The sequence below is a fragment of the Apium graveolens genome, chromosome 3 (genome assembly GCF_009905375.1).
Source record: "Apium graveolens cultivar Ventura chromosome 3, ASM990537v1, whole genome shotgun sequence".
Lineage (NCBI taxonomy): Eukaryota > Viridiplantae > Streptophyta > Magnoliopsida > Apiales > Apiaceae > Apium > Apium graveolens.
Genome location: NC_133649.1, coordinates 78,049,347 through 78,069,214, shown reverse-complemented (window position 1 = coordinate 78,069,214; position 19,868 = coordinate 78,049,347). Strand labels below are relative to the sequence as shown.

Sequence of the window (19,868 nt, the reverse complement as noted above, 5' to 3'; positions counted from 1 at the left end):
ATAGATGTATGAGTGGTATGTTCTGATGGTTGCTGTGGTGTTTGGGAGGTGGTGGTAGGTTGGACATCAGGATAAACAGATCTATAGGTTTGAGGATCAGAATTTACCAAGATCTGTTTTACAGACTGAGGAATCTGTAAAGGTCTAACCACCTTTTTCTTAAGGTCAACATTTACCAAGTCATTAAAGGCTCGTTTTGCAATTTTGAAAGGTGGAGTTAAGTCAGTGGTAGGTTGGGGTTCATCAGCATAACATAAATTATATATAAGCTGACAGAATCTAGCAAAGTAGACAACATTCCTATCCTCTGTCAACCTATCCCCAACAAAACCTATCACAGCATTTGCAAAATCAAAATGAGTTTGGTGAATGATAGCATACCCGATGTGCTGACTCATTATAGGAATGACATCAAAATTGGAACACTTATTCCCAAAAGCTTTAGTGATGCAGTCGAAGAAGAAGCTCCATTCCTTTCTGATATGAGCCCGTTTCAACTGCCCAAGCTTTGCCAAACTCTGCTCATACCCCAAACTGGCCATTAACTCTTGAAGAGCTGATTCCTCCGGGGTTGAAAAAGTACATCCTTCTGGTAAATATAGGGCCTTGCGAATTATACCAGGAGTTACCACATGTGTAGAATCATCCACTTCGAAAACAATACTAGGAGTACCATGTGTACCACCATTATCAAAGTGCCCAGTCCGCCAAAACGTCAGAACTTGTTGGCTTGAAAAGACTGAAGGCTAGGTCAATGCATACCCAATTTCACTGTGTGCAAGAAGATCTTGCACAAAATGCAACTCAGACGGAGCTTCAGCATGATCGAGAATTGAAGCATAGTTATTTGGAACGAACTTAGCTCCATCAATGATCAAATCCTTAGGTGCCATGAGAAAAATCGAAAATTAAGAGTTGCCTGTTAGGTGTTTGAGAAAATGTCTGTATGAAAAAACCAACGTCAGGTGATGAAAGAGAGTAAAAGCAAAGAAAGAGAGATAAATTGTAAAAGTAAATAAAAGATTGGAAAATCTTCTCTCTGTCTTACTTATACTTGGAAAAAAATATAACCGTTGGACACCTGTCAGACATGCAGTAATAATGAATAGTTAATGGGCACGGGAAAACAGTAATCATTACTTACCCACTTGCAGTTTTTCAAGGAAAACCCGTTCCACTTACCCAGTAATTCCATTAATCGAGGTAAATCAGTTTTAATTCAAAATTGAAACTGTTCCCACTTATTCAATTATTTTTCACTGTGACACCAATATTCTGAGAAGAAATTCAAGTATGAGAATGACCAAAATTAAATCAAGTAAATAAGTACTGATATTGTAAGATCAGAACTTAATTTAAATCAAAATGGAAATGGTCATCAGAATATAGATATATCAGGATTTATCAGTGCATTTAAATTACAAACATCTTAGAGACAAAAACTTGTAAAAAGTAGAAATTCCATTAATATATTAAGAGAATACATTCATGAAATTTAAATTACATCAGAACTTTACAAGATTGTCTTAAGCTTCTAAACCTAACATCAACAGCCTTTGTCCTAGCTCAAGAAGCAGGGCAAGGCTGACGATGAAGAAAAACAGGAAGAAGAAAATAAGTTATTTCTTCTTCCTACTCTCGATAAAAAGAATAGCGAGTCTGATGATTCGCTCTTGCTGGCGGGGAGCTTCCAACCTTTCCTCCTCCAATCGCTCCAGATGGCGATGGTAGTCTAGGTAAAAGAACAGGAGGTGGGTGAGAACCTCATGGGAAACCGAGTCCCAAATCTCATCAGGAATGGCAGTGACGTGCCATTCCTACTGCCAGGCTTCACAGCTCAGCTCCATGTTGAATGTTTCATAGTTCAAAAACATGTTGTAGTTGACCATGGTTTTGTTGGTATGAAGAAAATGAAGGAGAGTTTGTGAGAAAAGAATTGATGTGTAGGCTGTTGTGAAGTGTTTGTTTATATAGGCAAGAGAATGCCAGAAGACGCAAGGAAATTTAATGCTGACAGGTAGAATTAATTCTACCTCGTCTCCCTAGACTTGGAAGAAGAAAAATAGTCATTGGAAAGGTAAAACAGGGTTTAATGCGCACAAAAAACAAGTAAGAATTATTGTGCATGTACGTGTACCACTATCCCTAATTATATTGACTGTTAATATTCCACCCCAACATATTCTGATTTAAAATGAGACTGTTTTTAGATTTTATCCACAAATAAGTCAAGTAAAGGATCAGAATTTAATATCAGAACTTAGATTTATATCAAAACTTAACAGTTATCAGAACATGATTTCTTAACTCGAAAAATGAATGCCTATCTTTGTAATTCTTCACACAAATTTTGATATAGATTCTTCAGAACTTAATCATCAGAACGTTCAACAGAACTTGTCCTCAGAATTTATGCAATGTGACACATAAACTGTTCATCTAAAATAACATAGATCACCACAGTTATTTTCATCATTCATATGGAGTGTTTAGTGTGTGCATTAAGCTAAATATCAGACAAAGAGTAAAGTCTGATTCACTTCAGTACATCTTAGAAATAAGGCATAACTAAAACTTTACTAAAAATCTGTCATTATTCTGAGGCCTACTATTGAATGAGTTCATGCTTGAGTCCACCTCAACTGTTTTGTGCTAATTTTGTGCATCTTTTGAAATTCCATTTTACAATGGCTTCTCAGTGTAAGTGAGTCACGACTGCTTATCAGAATTTATGCTATTATCAGAGTATTTCTCCAGTAATCATAGAGTGTGAAAAGTCACCAAGAAAATATTTTTCTTTTCTGATGCATATTACTTAATACCAGCAATGCACTTGGGTCGTCCCTTCCACATTTTTACTCTAGATCTCAAAGGAGTACCTGATTTTAATTCCTTGATTCTTTTTCTTTTTCTTGTGATAAGTGAGGTTTATCAGCACTTAGTACATTCAACAGATTTACTAGCATCGGAACTTAACAGATGAGAAGCATTATTCTAGTTTGTAACTTAGTAATAAGATAGACAAAGTAAACTCAACTAAGCTCAATATCAGAATTTGCTTGTGTTAATAGATTTCCACAGAAATAATTACTTCTAACATGGGATCTCTAGTTTATTGAAGACTACTAGGTCAGCATCTAGCACATGTATCTTCATAGGATAAATATAGTTACTTAAACAGTCATATCACTATCAGAGTTTAGAAAGTTACATCAGACAACAGTCAGTACTTGAGCAATTTTCAATTAAGCACAGAATACACAAAGAGAGTAATTTCTGTAAATACTGAGCATAAAGTCTGATGTATTAGAACAAAACTAAGCAGATTTAGAGAAAGAACCTGAAACCATTTCAAGTTCATTTACCAATCTTATAAAAGTAGCTTCACACAGTGGTTTTGTGAAGATATCTGCTAGTTGTTGATCTGTTGGAACAAAGTGCAATTCCACTGTACCTTCATCCACATGTTCCCTTATGAAGTGGTACCTGATGCTGATGTGCTTTGTCATTGAGTGTTGAACTGGATTACCTGTCATAGCAATAGCACTTTGATTATCACAGTAAATAGGGATTTTGAAATAAATTAACCCATAATCCAGTAACTGATTCTTCATCCAAAGAATCTGTGCACAACAGCTTCCTGCAGCAATGTACTCTGCTTCTGCAGTTGATGTGGAAATTGACTTTTGTTTCTTGCTAAACCAAGAAACCAATCTGCCTCCAAGAAATTGGCAGCTTCCACTTGTGCTTTTCCTGTCAATTTTATAACCTGCAAAATCTGCATCTGAGTAACCTATTAGTTTAAAATCTGATTCTCTGGGATACCACAATCCCAGATCAGCTGTTCCCTTAAGATACTTGAAAATTCTTTTCACAGCTGTTAAGTGAGGTTCTCTTGGATCTGCTTGAAATCTTGCACAAAGATAGGTAGCATACATGATATCAGGTCTACTAGCAGTTAGATAGAGTAGTGAGCCAATCATACCTCTGTAATCAGTAATATCTACTGATTTACCAGTATCCTTGTCCAGTTTTGTTGCAGTGGCCATGGGAGTGGATGCACTTGAACAATCTTGCATTCCAAATTTCTTCAGCTAATTTCTGGTGTACTTAGTTTGATAAATAAAAGTGCCTTCTTCATTTTGCTTGACTTGAAGGCCCAGAAAATAGCTAAGTTCCCCCATCATACTCATTTGATATCTTGACTGCATCAGTTTGGCAAACTTCTTGCAAAGTCTGTCATTTGTAGAACCAAAAATGATATCATCAACATAAATCTGGACCAGAAGTAAGTTATTTCCATGGTTGAGGTAGAACAGTGTTTTGTCTATTGTTCCTCTGTTAAATCCACTTTCCAGAAGAAACTGAGCTAAAGTCTCATACCATGCTCTTGGAGCTTGCTTAAGTCCATAAAGTGCTTTATCAAGCCTGTAGACATAATCTGAATATTTGGAATCTACAAAGCCTGGAGGTTGTTCAACATATACTTCTTCCTTCAATTCTCCATTGAGAAAAGCACTTTTCACATCCATTTAAAAGACAGTAAACTTTTTGTGAGCAGCATAAGCCAAAAATATCCTTATGGCTTCCAATCTAGCAACTGGTGTAAATGTTTCATCATAATCAATTCCCTCTTGTTAAGAATATCCTTTTGCAACCAGCCTTGCCTTATTCCTTATAATTATGCCATCACTATCAGTTTTATTTCTAAATACCCATTTTGTACCAACAACAGATCTGTTCTTTGGTCTTGGCACTAGGGTCCAGACTTTGTTTCTTTCAGATTCATTTAACTCTTCCTGCATTGCTTGCACCCAATCAGCATCTTGAAGAGCTTCTTCCACTTTCTTTGGCTCAGTCTGAGAAAGAAAAGAATTGTAAAGACATTCACTTGAAGTAGCTGTTCTAGTTCTGGCCCCTGCATCAGGATTTCCAATTATCAAATCAGGTGTATGTGATTTAGTCCACTTCCTTGCAGATGGAAGATTTTCTCTAGAACTGGATGCTCCCCCATGATCCATGCTGTCTTCATTAACATTTTCTGATGCTCCCCCTGAAACTATGCTCTCTGAGTTGGATTCTTCAAAATTTAGATTTTCAGAACTATCAGAACTTGGCTTATCAGAACTTGACGGATCAGAACTTGAAGAGCCAAATGTATGTTCTGATGCTTCTTGAGATGTGTTTATATCTTGAGTTTGCTCCCCCTACATAGGTGCATCTTCCTTTGGCGTAGTCACCACAGTTTCAATAACATCAGAGTTTAATCCATCAGAGTTTGCAGTATCAGGATTTAGATTATCAGGATTTTCAGTATCAGAATTTGAGTCTTCATTTTCAAATCTCAGCTGTTCATGATCAATAAAATCTTCAAGTCCAATAACTTCTTATCATCAAAAGAGACATTGATAGATTCCATGACCACTCTTGTTCTCAAGTTATAGACTCCGAAGGCTTTTGTGGAAAGTGGATATCCAACAAAGATTCCTTCATCAGCTTTTAGATCAAATTTGGATAGCTGTTCAGGGTGAGTCTTAAGAACAAAACACTTACATCCAAATACATGAAAATACTTCAGATTTGGCTTTTTTTTCTTCACCATCTCATATGGTGTCTTTCCATGCTTGTTAATTAGTGTTGCATTCTGAGTAAAACAAGTAGTCTGCACAGCTTCAGCCCAGAAATAGGTTGGAAGCTTTGCTTCATCAAGCATTGTACGTGCAGCTTCAATGAGAGTTCTATTCTTTCTTTCAACAACTTCATTTTGCTGTGGAGTTCCAGGAGCAGAACATTCCTACTTGATTCCATGGTTTTTGCAGAACTCTTATATCATCAAATTCTTGAACTTAGTACCATTATCACTCCTTATTATTTTCACATAATCTTTGACCAATTTATCCAGTTTCCTGACATGATCAATCAAGATAGATATAGTTTCACTTTTAGTGTGCAAGAAATACACCCATGTGTATCTGGTAAACTCATCCACTATGATCATAGCATATTTCTTCTTTGCAATAGACATGACATTTACTGTACCAAATAGATCAATATGTAGTAGGTGATAAGGCTCAAGAATTGATGATTCAGTCTTGCTCTTGAATGAAGATTTCCTTTTTTTGGCCTTCTGACAAGAATCACAAAGGCCATCAGGAGCAAATACTGACTTTGGCAGTCCTCTCACAAGATCTTTCTTGACTAACTCATTTATATTGTTGAAATTTAAATGAGAGAGTTTCTTGTGCCAATTCCAGCTTTCTTCAATTGATGCTCTACTCATCAGACATATTGCAGAACCATCAGTACTTGTTGAAAGCTTGGCTTCATAGATGTTACCATGCCTGTATCCTTTCAGAACAAGTTTGCCTGTAGATTTACTTACAACTTCACAGTGTTCTTCAAAGAAATCCACATGATAACCTCTGTCACATATTTGACTAACACTCAACAGATTTTGTTTAAGTCCTGAGACCAGAGCTAATTATTTAATGATGACATTCCCAAGATTGATATTGCCATATCCCAATATTTTTCCAATATTGCCATCTCCATAAGAAATATTTGGGCCAGCCTTCTCCACAAAGTCTGATAGCAGGGCTTTATTTCCAGTCATATGTCCTGAACATCCACTGTCCAGAATTAGGATGTTTTTTCTGTTGCCTTGCAATCACAAAGACCACTAATGATTAGTTTTAAGGACCCAGACATGCTTGGATCCTTTGGCCTTATTAAGTCTATTAACATTTGCAGCGGATTTAGCATCAGAGTTTATGTTAATATTTTTCTTATCATAATTTACACTATCAGACTTTGAATCAGAACCTACACTAGAAGGAACAATGGAAACTTTCTTTAAAGAAGGTTTTATTTGATAATAATCATAATACAAACTATGATATTCCTTACAAGTATAAATGGAATGCCATAAACTTCCACAATGAAAACAAGGATTTTGTGGCTTATATCTAACAAACTGACTCTTAACTCCTGACTTTGAAGGTAAGGAGTTTATGTTCTTATTTTTCCTGTAAAAAGAAGCCAGATGGTTAGAACTTCCAATGTTATGACACGTTTTCCTAGGAGCATTAGGAACAGGCTTATAATCATTGCTTTTATTCACACCTTCCTTTCCATTCCTATTTTTCCTAGGTGATTTTACCTTGTTTGCATTCTTAACATCTTTCAGCTTATGCTTAAGCTGCTTTTTAGTCATTAGGCCTACGTTTACTTCCGTTGTCTTTTCCTGTTTTAGTTTGTCAGAAGTTAATTCCTTTTTAACTTTTGATTTCTCATTATCAGACTTTACAACTACAAACTTAACAGGTTTTAACTTTGGCTTTTGTTTAACAACTACAGGCTTAATATGTACAGTTCCTTTATCATTCTTATCCTCTTCATAACCTAAGCCCTCTTTCCAGTTTTCACTACTTAACAAATTCTGAGTTGTTCTGCCAGAGTTAGTCCAAGTCCTGATAATCTCTCTTTCCTTTTCTAACTCAGCTTTTAGAGATTCATTCATTTTAAGCACTTCATCCCTAACATAGAAAGCATCATCTCTATCTTTCTGAGTTTGATGGAACATGTCTAATTCTTTTTCTAAATAATCATTCCTCTTTTTGCAAGCAAGATTTTCAGAAGTTAATCTTTCACATGTTAAAGTTTGATCTCTATAACTAATGAACATGGTTTTTAGATATCTTCTCAACTCATTAATATCATCAGTATGAAAAGCATAAGTAGTTTGAGGTATCTTTAATTCAGCAGCTTCAGAACTGCTTTCAGCACTTGCCTTATCAGCATTTGCCATCAAGGCATAATTCTCCTCACTTTCAGAATCTGAGGTGTCTGTCCAGCTTTTCTTCTTTGTGACAAGAGCCTTGCCTTTGTCACTCTTCACTTTCTTGCAATCAGGAGATATGTGGCCTTTCTCACCACAGTTGTAGCATTTGACATTTGTATAATCTCCTCTGTCAGACTTTCCTCCTCTTCCCTCAGATTTTATGAAATTCTTCTTATCAGAACTTGTGCCTTTCCTGGAAAACTTCTTTCCCTTCCTGAACTTCCTGTATACAATCTTTGTGATCCCTTTCACCATAAGAGCACACAGCTTCATCATCTCTTCATCAGCATCCGTCTCAGGCAAGCTTTCAGATTCTGAGTCATCATTACCCTCAGAACTTGATGACTCAGTATCAGACTTTGTGAAGAGAGCTTTACCCTTATCTTTCCTTGAGGTAGCTACCTTGGGGGATTCTTCTTCAGCCTTAAGAGCAACTTTCCTTGACTTTCCTCATTTTCTCTTGCTTCTTTATTCCATCTCAAGTTCATGAGTCTTGAGCATTCCATAAATTTCATCAAGAGTTGTTTCATCAAGATTATAGTTGTCTCTTATTGTTGTTGCCTTCAAATCCCACCATTCAGGAAGAGCTAACAGGAATTTAAGGTTTGAATCTTCAATATCATACTCCTTATTAACCAGTGACAAATCATTTAAGAGTTTGACAAATCTATCATATAAATCAGTCAATGACTCATTAGCCTTTGAGTCAAAGTGTTCATACTCTTGAGTGAGTATTGTCTTCCTGTTCTTCTTGATCGTATCCGTTCCCTGACATCTTGTTTCCAAAGCATCCCATATCTCCTTTGCAGTCTTGTAGTTTATTACCCTGTTTCACATTACATTATCAATAGCACTATGCAGTAAGTGTCGTACCTTAGCATCCTTAGCAATTGATGCGATATCTTCAGCAGTGTAATCACTCTTCTCCTTTGGTACAGACTTTGCTGCTTCACCTACAACTGCAACAACGAGCTTGGTTGGTTTGTGAGGCCCTTCCTTGATTCTATCAAGATATTCTGGATCTGTAGCTTCTAGAAACATGGTCATCCTCACCTTCCATATGGCATATTCAGATGGTCTCAATATGGGAACTCTGATAGTCTCATATCGGCTTTGAATTTGTGTCTTTGAAGGTTCTTCAGTTTTGGTGGGCTTAGTTGGAGTTTCTGTTTCAGACATGATTGTGTTTGGATCTTAAACTGTTTGTGCGTTAACAGATATGCTCTGATACCACTTGTTAGGTCACACATACACTGTAGAGGGGGTGAATACAGTGTATAGTACAATTAAATCGAACTTTAATAACTCAAGTAACATAAAACAAACTTTATTGAAACAATAAACTCTGTTACAGTATGGAACTGTTCTCTCTCAGTGATGAACAAATATCACGAGAGCTGCTAGGGTTACAATGAATAATCTTCTCGATTGTGATAACACTTATAGTGTAAACCCTATGTCTGTATTTATATACTACACAGTTACAAGATAATCGCTAATTGATATGGAATATATATCTGCTTCCTAAAATATATCAATCAGATATCTTTTCTTCCAAGTATACTATTCTTCATAGAATTCCTTCTTCATGCATATCTCTTCTTATGTTTGTCTCGATCTTCTATCCTTTAACCAACTGCTTTCCTTATCTGAACGTCCTTCAGTACTTAAGTTCTGATATCCATCTTCTGATGATTATCTTCTGATAATATAAGTACTGATATCCTTAAGTCCTGACTTCCATAAGTACTAATTTATCCTGTTTAAGTAAGATCTGAAAAACTAAACATAAATCACATTAGCCATGACATTATCAAATATATCTAACAGAATCGCACGTCACTATCAGTAGTTGTGGATATTCTTAGCCATTGATAGTCATCAGCTACAGAATTCCTTAGCCATTGGATGTCTTTTGCTGCAACTTTCCCTAGCCATTGATAGTTATATGCTTAGTAATTGATAGAAAGATCTCGATAGTAGTTGATATTATTCCCTCATTTAGTAGTCGAAGGCTCACTTAACTTAATCAGAATTACATGACATCAAATATTTACACTTAGCCACCCTATTCTAGATTATCCACTGAGTCAACATGACTTCTAAATGAATAACTACATTGATATCTAATTACAGGAGTCTCATAGAAAAGTTGCATAAACCCTATCAATTGATGGGCTACTCCTTCAATGACTGTCCCTTAGGATGGTTAGTCATGGAAGGTTATAAATTGCCTTAACAAAATTATGTAATTTGATTTGTTTATTATCAGGATTTAGGATTGATTCCTAACTATCTCCCTTAGTTTATGACTGATAGACTAACAACCATAAATTAAAGCCTTGATGATAACAAAACACATTCTTATATATAGACATTAAAAGTGCATAATTGTGTTATGTTAAGCTAATGTTAAGCTACATATAAATGAGGTGTACAAGGAAATAATTTTGAGAAAAAGATATTACTCTAAAAGTAACTCCTTCATCCTGAGCATGTGAAAAGATAATTACAAGGAAGTAATTGTTACGTTTGGGTTCCGACCGCTTTCTAAGGTTTTTCGTAACTGATTGGTTAAGGATGAATCAAAATATGTTTTTTTTTGTAAATGAAGTGAACACGTCATTTATTTATGATTAATGTGAGTGATGCGTATCATACCTTTTGCCTTTTTTACTTTTTCCATTTTTTTAATTTTTTTTATGTGATACCCATTTTTCCAGGCGTATCAAGATTACTCATTTTTAAAATACATATAATACTAATATTTTTGGCCAAAATTTTTAAATGTAATATCCTTGTCACAAAATCTAAAAAAAATGGTATTTTTTTATCACCCTGAATAATAACCATAACTTAAAAAAGGTCGATACTTTATCTAAATTGTTGTAGATCTAAAATAATTGACTTGTTCAGCTACTTAGAATTCGTGAATGAATGATAACGATCGTTTAAATGAACTCGGCTCGGTTCGTTTTCTCAAAGGACCTGGTCTTGAACATGAAAATGAGTTCAGATAAGTAAATGAGCGGAGCGAGCTTTTTGTCTGTTCGGCTCGGACTCGGCTCGAACTCGGTAATTACTAATAAATTATTACGAATCATTTAAGTATCTTTACTAGTACATTTTTTCATCATCTATTAATAATTTTACTATTTTAGAATTTTTGTTTATTTTTCTAAAATTAAAACTTAATATTTTTATAACGAAACTATCAAACATTGTTATCATGATATATTCATCTACGATTCTTCATATTTTCATAAATATCATTAAATAAATTATAGTTTACCTAAACCAAGTTTAAGTAGAAAACATAATAAAATTTTGAAATCGACAGTTTAAAAAGTAAAGTACGATTTCTAAAATTATAAATGTCTCAATAATTTAAAATAATTTGGATATATTCTTAAAACTCATATTAAAAACTGAAATGATAAAGATTAATAAACAAGTGTAACATGTTAGTATGCGTATATAATTGTAGGATAAAACTAGTATTTGATCTCAATACAGTTTGTACAATTATAAATTATACTTTAAGGTTGGTCGATTGAAAAATATAAACGAACTACAGTAAACCTCTATAAATTAATATAGTTGGGACCGGAGAATTCTATTAATTTAGAGAGGTATTAATTAATCGATAAATTAATAATTATTAATTTATAGAGAATCCAACCTTGTGATGCAGGAATTATAAGAGCTTTCAAGATGCACTATCGCAGGAGATTTTATCGTGGGTTATTAGAAGGTTATGAGTTGGGACAATCTGATCCAGGAAAGATTAATATTTTGGATGCTATCAATTATGCAGTCGCGACGTGGACGACAAATGTAAAACAAGAGTCAATAGCAAGGTGCTTTCAACATTGCAAAATTCATTCCATAGATGAAGTTTCGAGCAATTTAAATGAACATACAACTCCGGAAGAATACATTCATGAACTTGAGGTGATGATTAAGGATCTAGGTTATCGTAATAAAATGGATGTTAATAACTTCTTAGATTATCCGGGTGAAAATGAATCATGTTCCGAGGTCCAGAGTATAGAAGAGATTGCAAACACCATCCTTGAAAATAGTGCTGAAGATGATCTTGAAGACGATACAACACCGTTGGAGCCGGTTACACGTAAAGAAGCACTCAAGGCATCAAAAATGCTTAATAACTTTTTGATGCAACATGAAAGCACCACACCCGAGCTTTTGGATGTAATAAGGAAGATTAAGGATGAGCTTCATGTTGATTTAAATTATATGAAAAAGCAAACTACAATTGAATCATATTTTACAAAGATGTAATAGCTATATTTTTATGAATATAAGGGAATTATTAATTTATAGTTTTATTGGGACCATATTTTTATACAGGGTTTTCAAAAAAATTATTATCTTATTATCTTATCGAAATTGATCATTTTTTGAACTGGCCCAAGTCGGGACCGGACAAAATTATTAATTTAGAGAGATTATTAATTAATCGAGTATTAATTTACAGAGGTTTTACTGTATTAATGGACAACTCTAATCGGCACGAGTTCGGCTTAACTTGGTTTTTCGTGAACAAACTTGTGTTTGACTCGATTTCGTCTTGTTTATAAACGAGTCGATCTTGAACATCATTTTTGGCTCGGTTATTAAACTTGTATTCGACTCGATTTTGGCTTGTTTATAAACAAGTCGACTTGAACATCATTTTTGCCTCAGTTATTAAACTCGGTTCGGCTTGACTCATTTAAAAAAAAATTAAGCTCAGCTCAGCTCGGACAAAACTCGGCTCGGCTCCGTTTGTTTGCAGTTCTACGAGTAATAGTACTCTTTTTCATATGTCTACTAAAATTTTAAATCATTTGTTAGTTCGTACATGTACTAAATTTTTATTTAGTATAAGGTACATCTTGCTAAACTTATGATGATGATGTTATTATTATTATTATTATTATTATTATTATTATTATTATTATTATTATTATTATTATTATTATAATAAGTATACGTGTTTTTTTGACGGAAAATATTATACATTTCAGTGAAAAGACTGACACAGTTTGGAAAAATCCCCAAACTGACAATACAAAATGAGCTCAAATAAATAGGATCTTTGTTTCTAAATCGCTTAATATAGAGAATACAAAATATTCTTTGAACTAAATAAGATTAAAATTGCTTCATGAAGCATACACCATACACTATCCCTGAAAATAGTAGCATCAACATTCATACACTGAAAAAAGCAGCTTCAAATTGACCTTTACACAATTAATTTCAGTTGTAGTCCAATTTCAGAATTTTCAGTTGCACCAGCTGAAATTGGATGAACTGATACTCTTATTATATAAACAATAATCCGTTGTGAAAGGTGAACTTTTACAATATCCACAACCGTCACAGTCTCGATGCAAGTTTTCAAGATCCCCAAAAAAGCTATTTAATCATTCTCAAAAAAACTCACAACAAGAACATAATAGAAAGCTATTATTTTGAAGTTGGTGTGATATTTTCGTTCTTCGAAAGTAGCACATTTTTAAGAAACATCAAATTGTTCAAAAAGTTTATAAAATTTCAGGGGTGAACGATAATATTTATATATACTATCTACACTATAATATATTATAATAGGCGAAAAATTAAAAGTTTAATAGACGGTTGGTACAATACTTAATAAATTTACTTAATTACCCTTATTTAAGTAATTATCTTCTTTAATTAATAACTCACTAATTAGCCTTTTCAACTAAAACGATTTATCGTTTCAATTTTTCAACCAAGACACCTCCATTTCCAAAAATATCACGGGAAATTCTATTTATGGAACAATAATATTATATTTATTAATAACTAATCACTTACCTTTTACTATTAAAACATATCACTTTTTCTACTTTTTCTAATAAAATTTCTCATTTGTCAAATATAACACGAAAAAATCTATTTAATAAAATAAATATTATAATTATAATTACTAAAATCTAATAACTAATCAATTACCTTTTGCAACTAAAATACAATTTTTTTTTTATTTTTTTGTAACTAAAATACTTTGATTAAAAAAGTTTCACGAACATGTACATGTGATATATAAAGTCCTTATACATGTGCTTGATATATTTATATGTGTGGGTGAAAGCCCTTAGTAACACAATTTAATAGTGTCCAAATTAATCACCGGCGGAAAGTTTGTCCTAAATAACCAGAGACCTACGCATTCCAAGAATGCATACCCAATTTAGCTCATATAACAAATGCGTATGTCTGACCTTTCATTCTTTTAGTTTTTATTTTTGAAGTACACGCATATCTAGAATACGATTTCATCGTACAAGCATACGGTTGATGCGCACAAGACAAATGCGTATATGGGAATATCTTCTGCAACTAACTCATCATACTTTTGTGTTAGAAAATGGTAAGTTCATGTCAAATTTTTGGCGTGTTCTTGATGGAATTACCGAAAACTAATTGTTGGAGGTTGTTCCTTGGTATAAGGACTTAAACATTCACGTTTGGATCTTAGTCATTTTCTTAGTGTAATTCATAAAGAAATTGAGTTGAAGTTAGTAGTTTAAAATGTGTTGTGTGGGTTTATCCCACATTAATATTGTAAAGAGATGTTGTGAGCTTTATATATTATCATGTGCAAGAGTAGTTTATAATTACCAAGGCATGTGTATGCATTGTGGGCCTCGCGCACATACACATGCACGCACTGCCTCCGCCTCGCCTTGACTCGAGTATGAATCGTTGTCGAAAACTACGTATCTTTGGACGAAGTGCTCTGTGTTGTTTTATCCTGAAAGCGATATTGCTACATTCCAACACAACTTAAGTGGGGCTATTTAGTCTTCTCGAAGGCTAGGTGGCTCAACTGTTTATTTATTCTATCGGAATTTGATAAAGCTTATCTTAGAGTTAAGTGATTTTCATTCTTTTGTCAATTCAGTCTCTAATCACATTTTTTTTGCTTTCGTGATTGTTTCGTTATTTGGTTGCTTGCATGTTCTTGTTAATTCCTGATATATATTTTTCCCATTGTTGTGCGTATAATTTAACTATTCCCAACATTGTGAACATTCAACACATAAATATAATATATTTATCCAGAGGACGTCACTCGCTGACCACCATTCTTATGGACATCAACACTGAAACAGGATCTTTCCATTCACACTTTAAAATCCCAATTCTAAAACCTACCTTATTACCATAGATGCAATAACATCAATTTAATACAAACACATATAGATAGCTAGTTATAATCACCATATTTATTTCATATGTAAAATCCCCACATACGAACTATAAATTTATTTCACGAAAATCGCTTAATATTATACTTTTTATAGAAGAATTCATTAGTGTTCTATTTTTTACAAGTTTAGGTACAATCGAAACTATGATTGTATACAAATTTAAGATTGCAGATGAAGAGACTGTATATATATATATATATATATTATAATGTGTACACATAATGTGGGAGAGAAAGAAAGAAGAGGGAGATGGTAAAGTGATTAATGGGAGAGAGGTGATTACTCTACTTTTTTTGTTTAATTTCTTAAACACATTTTTTGAACGCGAGATTTAGTGGGTAGATTGGACGAATGCGAGTTTTAGTGGGTAGACTGGACATTTTTATTGACAATTGGTACTTTGGGCACCCATTACATAAGTTTATGTTATTTAGGGTATTTAGTATTTGGCGTGTGTATATGTTTATGTGTATATTTATGTTCTTTATTATTATATCTTGTTAATTAAGTTTGAGAGTTTTGTAAAATAATTTATCTATTTTCTCAAAGATATGTATAATTATATCTGATTGCATTTTACTCAATCTGAACCGCACTTGCTCCACTTGGTACAAGTGAGAGCACCAGTCACGTTTAGCTCATTAAGTGAAAGTTTGAAAGCGTAAAAACAATGATATATTATTTTTACTTTTCAGAATAAAGTGAGCAAGATTTAAACATCTTCCCACCATATGGCTTCTGGTTTTAAGAAATGATCATCAAGGTCATCCATGTACGTTCAACGACTCCAACCACTCCAGAGGTTAATGAGATGCATCAATATAAATGATGCACCAAAATCATTAATATGAAAATTATTTCTCAACGTTTAATCAAGTATTTTTTGTTCACTTTATTTTTATTATGTATACTGAATCTATATCCAAATATTATAAACTTATCTATATCCTAATATTATAAACTTAAGGTCTTTATCCCAATATCCTACTTCAAATAGTGCTCGAGGTTTCAATACGCCAAAAACAATAGCTAATTTATAAAATATTACTAGTTTTTTAATTAACATGTGGTGACGGCTGGGGGCTTGTATCACTATAAAAAATAGCTCTATTAGCGATTGCATCTATACTTGAAGCCTATCAGGGACCGAGCATTATCGCTGAATTATGTCGCATATAAACTCGACGTCTTTTGACTACCATTTTATAGCGTCCACTGATGACTGACGTCGTTGCTAAGTTGAGTTAACATTAATTTAACACACGTATACGAGACTACATATGCGATAAAATGTTATCACAAACATTGGATATGTTTTTTATCGACCGAACTGTGCCTCTAATATTTGTGGCCAAAGTATCACCAATAACGACTATATTTTGTTACAAATTTCTTGTCGTAGTTTTCAATCATTGTTTCAGTTAAATATGGAAATCTATCATTAAATCAACAACACAATTTTGCTACTGATTTCTGTTGCTAAAATTACGACTCTCTTTAGCTACCGATAATGGTCACTTATATAGGCGGTCATCATTATCTACTAGTTTACAGTTGTTAATGTAATATTTTTACGACAATTTGTAGCTACTGATTTTGGCCGCTAATGCTTGCAACGAGCTTTAGCTACCACCTTTGACAATCCATTACAAAGATGGGACGAAACCCATACAACAAATTCTTGTTTGACAATCAAAAAAATAATAGACTACAACCGAATGTTTACAAAAATAAATAAATTAGGCCAAGCCTATCATTTGAACGACAATCTAATTTATTTAACACACATAGTTACAACCACACTCGAAATTCACATAAGCATTTGGATGAAAAATTAAATCAAATTAAATCCAAAATACTAGCTGATATGGAAATTTATATGAAAATTAATCTATTACAAACAGTCTCCTGGAGATCGGAAGTGAGGCGAGTAGATCAGATAAGATCAAAAGTGGTCACTTCTTCGGAGGCGGATTTAGCGATGATGGAGATGTCGCGGCCATCGACGGGTTGACGGAAATCGGGTTGTTGGAGGTGTGACACGAGAGAGATCGTGAATATTTTCGGAGACTTTGAAGTTTGAAGCCGTAATTCTGCCCCATTTTGTTTGACACCGAAGGTCTCTAGCTCTGCTAGAGGTTAGGTACATTTCGCCTTGGCAAGGCTTAACATCAGAACTTGTACTCACTTGGATTCAAATTTAAATAAAACTAAAGATGTCTAATCTTAATATAACAAGAAATTGCAAATATTGAAGCAAAAATTTAAATTCTCTAGTATAAAAAAAAGTTACATTCTCAAACACACATCAACTCAAGGTTTAATATACCTTCAAACCACAATCAGATGAAGGTCTAGTTAAAGAGTAAATTTCGTATCCATATGAGATATACAACAAATGTGTATAATAGTTACATTAAAATAAAAATGGGTTTTCATTAGGTTCATATTTAATTCATTGTTCATAGACTGTGTCTTGGCAATAATTCTCTATATGTTTAGAATAATGATTTTGAAATCCATGCTACAAATGCTTTAAAGGGTGTTTGAAAACATGCATTTCATTTCAAATGATGGATTTCATATGATAGAATTTTGAGTTTTTATTTCAAATTCTCATGTTTATACTAATATATAATTGAACGTTTTGAATTTCAAATAAAATCCAAATTCAAATTCAAACAAGTTATTTGATCAAATCCATAATTTCAAATGAAATATAATTCCCAAACATGTCATATACTATTCACACGCTTGTTCATTTAAGAATACTCAATGTGTAAGCATGTAAGCTTGTTAATTTCAAAATATTCAATGTGTATGCGTGAGAGGAGGCAAACATGTAATGTTTTTATATAGGATATTGATCATGGAGTAATCCAAGTATTATATTTTATAATTAATTATGAATTTGTACATTAAAATTTCATAATATCAATCTTCATCAGCTGCTGTACGTAAACCATTTTGTGTATTCAAGTGTGTAAATATATATATATATATATAAAGTCTTACTCAAATACAAACTAAATTAAAATACAAACTACAAACTACACCATCCCACACACATCTCCATCTTATTCCCTCTATTTTTAATTGAATTTTTCCCGTTAATTGATGAAATTTTTTTAAAATCTAACTTCACTGTATTTTTCTACATCCTTCAACAATCAGTATGAATACCATATTTGATATATTTCGGCGATAAATCAATAATTATGCCTACGAGAATCACTAAAATCTTCTGGTTCCTGAAATAGTACTGATTTCAGTTTGGTGATTCAGTTAAGTTTAAATACTGATTTCTCGTCAAAATATAGCAAATATGCTATGCAAATTGATGAGTGGGAGATGGAGACAAATATGGTAAAATTATTTTTTTAAAAAGTTAACCGATTAACGGAAAAAAGTCAAATTAGAAACGAAGGGGAAAATAATACAAAATGCACATGGAAGAGAGAGAAAATGATTAAACATGCGACTCTTATCGGTTTGTAGTTTGTATTCTAATATTGGTTTGTATTTGAGAACTTGTCTATATATATATATATATATAGAGAGAGAGAGAGAGAGAGAGAGAGAGAGAGTCTCACTCTACTACAAACCAATTAAAAATACAAACTAAAAACCTTATCCCAACCAAACAAAAAAAACAGTCCGACCCAACTTAAAAATAACGACCTTTGTTTTAATTTGAAATTCAGTTTCACATATACATATAATAGATACAGAACCGTTGGAAACATTTATTGTTCAGTTATTATCCAAAATACAAGCATCATATACAATCTAAAAATCACAAAAATGGTCTCAAATTCATTCATTTATGAAGAACACAACAAAGATTGGAGATCAGCATTGTACGAAACTGTTCAAATTGAAGATTATCATTGAAATTATAGATCTGAAGGTATGTTTCATTATAAATCAGTAAATATATATTGTTCGAAGTTATAGATCTGAAAGTTATCAATTACTAGTGTATATCGTAGATTAGTAGTTGTAATATCTTTTTTTGCTAAGTAAAAACTTATTTCATTGATGCATGTCAATATTTTTGTGATTTTAGGTTTTATAACTATTTTTGTTAATAAAAGTAACAAATACTCTTATGCTGTTGTTGAAGTAGAAATATATAAATATTAAATTACTAATTATACAATAATATGTCATGATTAGAGTAGGTATACATAATTAGGTTTTTATGTTTTTAATTTTAATGTTCTTAATGTTTTTATATAATTTTACTGATTCGCTTGATGTTGATATATGTATTCAATCATTCCTTGAAGTTATAATCACAAAATGTTTAATGATTAGGTTCATTTTGATGACATATGTTAAATAATTTTTCTGATTACCATAACTTGTTGGATAGCGAATGAGTGTGAGGTTGAAGTAGAGAGTGGGAGAGAGAGAGACAGAGAGAAAGTGTGACGACTGAGAATTTTGCGACGTAATTAAGTCAATAAAGTATGTGTTATGTGATGTGATTATAATTACGTGACTAAGTGCTGAATAATTGTCTTTTCTGTATAATAGAATTTAGGAGCGTAAATAAAAACGTTCCAATTTAAAGAGTCAGCTTAGAAGTTAAGCTGTGGTGTCGTGCAGTCAGGTAGAACGGAACCCGTCCTAATAAGGAGTTAAAGAATATAAAATGTAAATTATGTGTGATTGAATGAAATGAATGTGTAAATAAAGTATTTCGTCCTAAGTGACGTGTTGATTGATAATGATAATGGGAAGCGTAATCGAAACGCTGAGCGTCGGGC

At 33.0% G+C, this 19,868-nt stretch overlaps 1 protein-coding gene across 1 annotated transcript; it reads left to right on the top strand.

Annotated features, from left to right (window-relative positions):
• Positions 1-10,864: 10,864 nt before the first annotated feature.
• LOC141714367 (ARS-binding protein 1-like) lies at positions 10,865-12,145 on the top strand. Its single transcript, XM_074517888.1, has 2 exons — positions 10,865-10,915; positions 11,513-12,145. Exons 1-2 carry the CDS (start codon positions 10,865-10,867, stop codon positions 12,143-12,145), a joined length of 684 nt encoding a protein of 227 aa, XP_074373989.1.
• The last annotated feature ends 7,723 nt before the right edge of the window (positions 12,146-19,868 follow it).

What these genes read in the sequence shown, in the direction of transcription:
- LOC141714367 (XM_074517888.1), top strand. Translation starts at nt 10,865, where the DNA reads ATGAGCGGAGCGAGCTTTTTGTCTGTTCGGCTCGGACTCGGCTCGAAC. An exon ending in TCGGACTCGGCTCGAACTCG is followed by an intron (nt 10,916 to 11,512) that starts GTAATTACTAAT and finishes ATTAATTTATAG; the next exon opens with AGAATCCAACCTTGTGATGC.